The following is a 4008-nucleotide window of genomic DNA, read 5'->3' on the forward strand; positions in this document are numbered from 1 at the left end:
AAACGCCCGACGTACACGTTTTCGCGTTTAAAACTTCGGCCTCAACCTCGCCAATAAACTTCAAATTTGTTTCTTTTAAACGAATTTTCCTAATGAAAAACTTCGTCCCAAAATTCAAATTCATCTCCGATTGACCGAGAAGATAAAGTAGTCGGCTTGTAGCTCTGGGACTCGTGTTCCAATCCGTGTCAATGCAGAAGTTTCAAGCATACATCGGATCCGTCCTTTCCCACCGGCCACTTCACCTGCAAATGGTGACAAATGGTGACGGGTACAAAAATGGTTCCTGCAATGCTAAATTTTTTTTCCACAAATATTCATTTTTCTGATGTGTTACAAAAGTATAGATACACTTTCTAAAATTACATAAAAATAATTTTTAAATATGTTTTAAACACTTTCAATATTTGGTTTCACCCCCTTTGGCTACAATTATTTGAAAAATTCTGTTAGGCATGGAGTTTATTAATTTTGATTAATTGTTTATCCTTAATTTCATCCTCCGCATCCGTTATTGAAATTTTCAATTGATTTAGATTCGTATTGTTTCCTATTTTGATAAACAATGGCTGCTAAAATCCTCTAAATTTTCAATGGGATTTAAATCTGGACTATGCGAAGGTCAGTCAATTACATCAATATACAAATTTTTAGTTGACATTGAGGCATGAATGGAAGCTGCCGCTTCAGGCCCATCCTGGCCTCGTGTAATGATTAATTAATTTTCGTAACCCTTACCTGACCCGTCTTGTTCGTCCCTATCGTATCTCCAACCAAGGAAAGTCCACAAAATCTATCTTTAGAGTTTATTCACACAAAACAAAAATAAACTATTTACACTAATTCGGTTAGAATTACATTCCGCTATATTCCCGCGCTTTTGGGACTTAACAAACTCCTTTTCTAGTGTTGCCAACTCTACAATAATCATAAAAAAACAGAAAAAAAACGTCCGCCATCTAGCGGTATGAACGGATCGGGAGCATTATCTTGTTGAAACTTCCATTTATGAGCTCCAATTAATGCACCAAATATAATGATATTATTATATAATAATTCTTGATACTTTTCTGAGTTGATATTTTTTTCAGCAAATACTAAATCAGTTTTACCTCCCCATCAAAAACCACTCCAAATCATTACAGAGACCCACCCCATTGTTGCCCGCTTATTTTAACTCTGCTTTTCTTCTTAAATCATGCCAATAATATGAAAACCCATCAGAGCCATCTAAATTAAACTTCTTCTCATCATCCAATTGTGGAAAGAGTCTACTTTATTAATCGTAAATACTTAATTGCGTATTCCAATTTCATTGTTACAGCATTACACCGCAACTAAACAGTAAAAAATTATTTAAACTACATAAATTAAGCTTTCACGATATGAAAAAGAATTTCTATTTATTTCCAAATATTAAATTAAATTAAAAAAAAAAACTTTCTGCGACGGCCGGGAATCGAACCCGGGTCAACTGCTTGGAAGGCAGCTATGCTAACCACTATACCACCGTCGCACGCTTTAATTCATCTCTTCCACACTCTTAAGAGCATTCACCTTTCTATTCTCCATTTCTTATCTTCGTTTTGTCTTATCTTCAATTGATAAGTTATTTTTTATTTATTTCGCAAGGTGTCGTCACCGTCGTCGCTCTATCGTTCTCGTGCCGTCAAGATGGCCACCTCCGATGTCTACGTCTCTTCGGACGACGACGACAAAAACATTCTGAAAAGCAGAACGGGAAGTTACTTCGATGAGGAATTCATTCTATGGAAAGACAATCAGGCGAGTGGAGTTTCTATTTCCACCCTTATATCATTACTAAGTACCTATTAAGTGTTATAAAGTGTACTTGAATTGTCTACAGATAACAATATACAATCGACCGACCCCCTATAACACTTGATCATTTCGTTTTATATGAATTCCATGTTGTACGAGTCACTTAGATTTTACAAATACGTGTGCCGGGCTGTGAATGACTCACGTATTTGTAAAATCTAAGTGACTCGTACAACATGGAATTCATATAAAACGAAATAATCAACAGTGTTATAGGGGGTCGATTGTGTACCTGTATACATCATGTCTTATATCTTTTTTGTTATTTTTTTGATACCTGCACGGTCACAAGCTTGATATTAGGGAATAGTATGTGGCTCTTTTGAGTTTTTTTCAAACAAATGACAAATACTTAGAAAGAAGTTTTAAACATTTTGTTTCTTAGTAAAAATAACATTCATTTTTAGGTATAGGAAACATTACAGTCTCCTAAGTTTTCTTTATCCCTGCTTGGTACAGAGATAAAGTACAAGTCAGGATAGTAGTTGATACAGATTACTTATCATTTATTATAACAAGGGTCAATGTTGAAAATATATTCCTAGGATGATATTATTATGTTCAAAAATTTTTTTCAATTATTTTGCCTGTTATAATTTTGTGTTAGGATGAAATTGCAATTCTCATTAGTATAAACACGGATGATGAAAAAGATAACTTTGCCATTTGGTGTTTTTTTATTTTGCATGGATATGGTCGAAAGAAATGAAAATTTATTTACGGTCGAGTGTTTCTTCCTTAAATTTAAAGAAACTTAGCTTTAAATAAATAAATTTCTAGCGTGTAAAATATTTGTCAAAATTATATCACCTGTCACAAGTTTTACCAAAATTAATAAAATTTAACATGGTTTAATTAAGATTATGTTGATTTCTATCCAAAATGGACCAATCATTTTCAAATTATTATAAGTTTTCTGTCACAAAGTTACAATTCAAATTCTTTAAAAAAACTGTATAAGGTTGCAAACTGTACAAGGTGGTTGTTGTTGGGCCACAGCTATCTCTTCTATAGTTACTTCCTGTGCTAGTGCTTGTGGAGTGGAAGAATGCGTGAACGCTCTCCTAACCAAGGCCCTGAATGCTACTATTTTGTATGGAAAAGGATCACACGACCCAACTGGAATATAAGTGGAGATAGCACTTGATTTACGATAAACAGACATGTGTATGTCCGACCCTTCAATTGTGATATCTATGTCCAAGAAGTAGACCCTGGTGGGGCTGTGTTGTTCCACCTCAATGACCAGCCCGTATGGATTGTCGTTCATTGTGTCGACAAACTGTGTTAGATTTGGAGCTGTCCTCCAGAAAATAATTATGTCATCTATGTATCTTTTGTACAGGAGTATATTGTGGAGAAAGTGTGGTAGGATCCTGTTTTCCAATTGTCTGACCACCATTTCACAGAGGTCTCTGGAAACTGGACTGCCCATGTGAACACCTCTACTCTATGTGTATATAATCCCATTAAATGAAATACAGAACTATAACGCATCAAGTGGGCCAATTCGAGTATGTGTTTGTGCATTGCTCGATCATCCACTCTAGTAAACAGGAAGTCCATGAGAGCACAAAAAATTGGTTATTGTGAGTCACTCCCTTTTTATATATTCATCCCGGTGTGGTGCAGTTAAGTACATAAAAGTATTTTATGCCTTTAACAGAATCCTGTTCTCTTTTAAAATGATGAGAAAAGCTAAAGAAATAAAGCAGATTTAATAAAAAGTTTTATCTCATTCCAGCTCTGGTATGTACAGTACCTAACTATAAAATTCAAAATTATAACAGCTGAATAATTTAAGATGCAGAAAATATCGATATATGCAATGATTGATGATGATGAATAATGAATGATGGATGTGTGTTATAAGTGGCAATCCAAATCAAAATTTTCAGAATAAAAATTCATAAAAACATCAACAAGAATTAAAGTAATACCACTTGCTTCTTACTTTTTCACATAGTTTCTATTCAATGTACCAGAAAGTAGTATGTGCTGGACAGAAGTAAGAAGCAAGAGTTATTACTTTAGTGAAAATTGATCTTGTTACATTCTACACATTAAATATGTAATTTCACTTTTGTGTTGTGTAAGTACTTTGTATATGTTACAGTCAAAACCCGTTTTTAGTTAGAACGCGTTTTAACTAGTTGAAACTAGTTT

General features: G+C 34.1%; 1 protein-coding gene and 1 non-coding gene across 2 annotated transcripts; both read right to left on the reverse strand.

Moving 5' to 3' along the window:
* Nucleotides 1–1444: 1444 nt before the first annotated feature.
* Trnag-ucc lies at nt 1445–1516 on the reverse strand. The gene has a single exon. It is a non-coding gene; the product is annotated as a tRNA-Gly (tRNA).
* A 1269-nt stretch (nt 1517–2785) lies between these two features.
* LOC111617276 lies at nt 2786–3277 on the reverse strand. The gene has a single exon (XM_023358590.1). It carries the CDS (start codon nt 3275–3277, stop codon nt 2786–2788), a length of 492 nt encoding a protein of 163 aa, XP_023214358.1.
* Nucleotides 3278–4008: the final 731 nt, after the last annotated feature.

This window comes from Centruroides sculpturatus, unplaced genomic scaffold, assembly GCF_000671375.1.
Source record: "Centruroides sculpturatus isolate CEXI.00-Female unplaced genomic scaffold, Cexi_2.0 scaffold5371, whole genome shotgun sequence".
NCBI lineage: Eukaryota > Metazoa > Arthropoda > Arachnida > Scorpiones > Buthidae > Centruroides > Centruroides sculpturatus.

Bases quoted from the DNA above. Each gene is read 5' to 3' on its own strand.
- LOC111617276 (XM_023358590.1), bottom strand. From the start codon at position 3,277: ATGGGCAGTCCAGTTTCCAGAGACCTCTGTGAAATGGTGGTCAGACAA.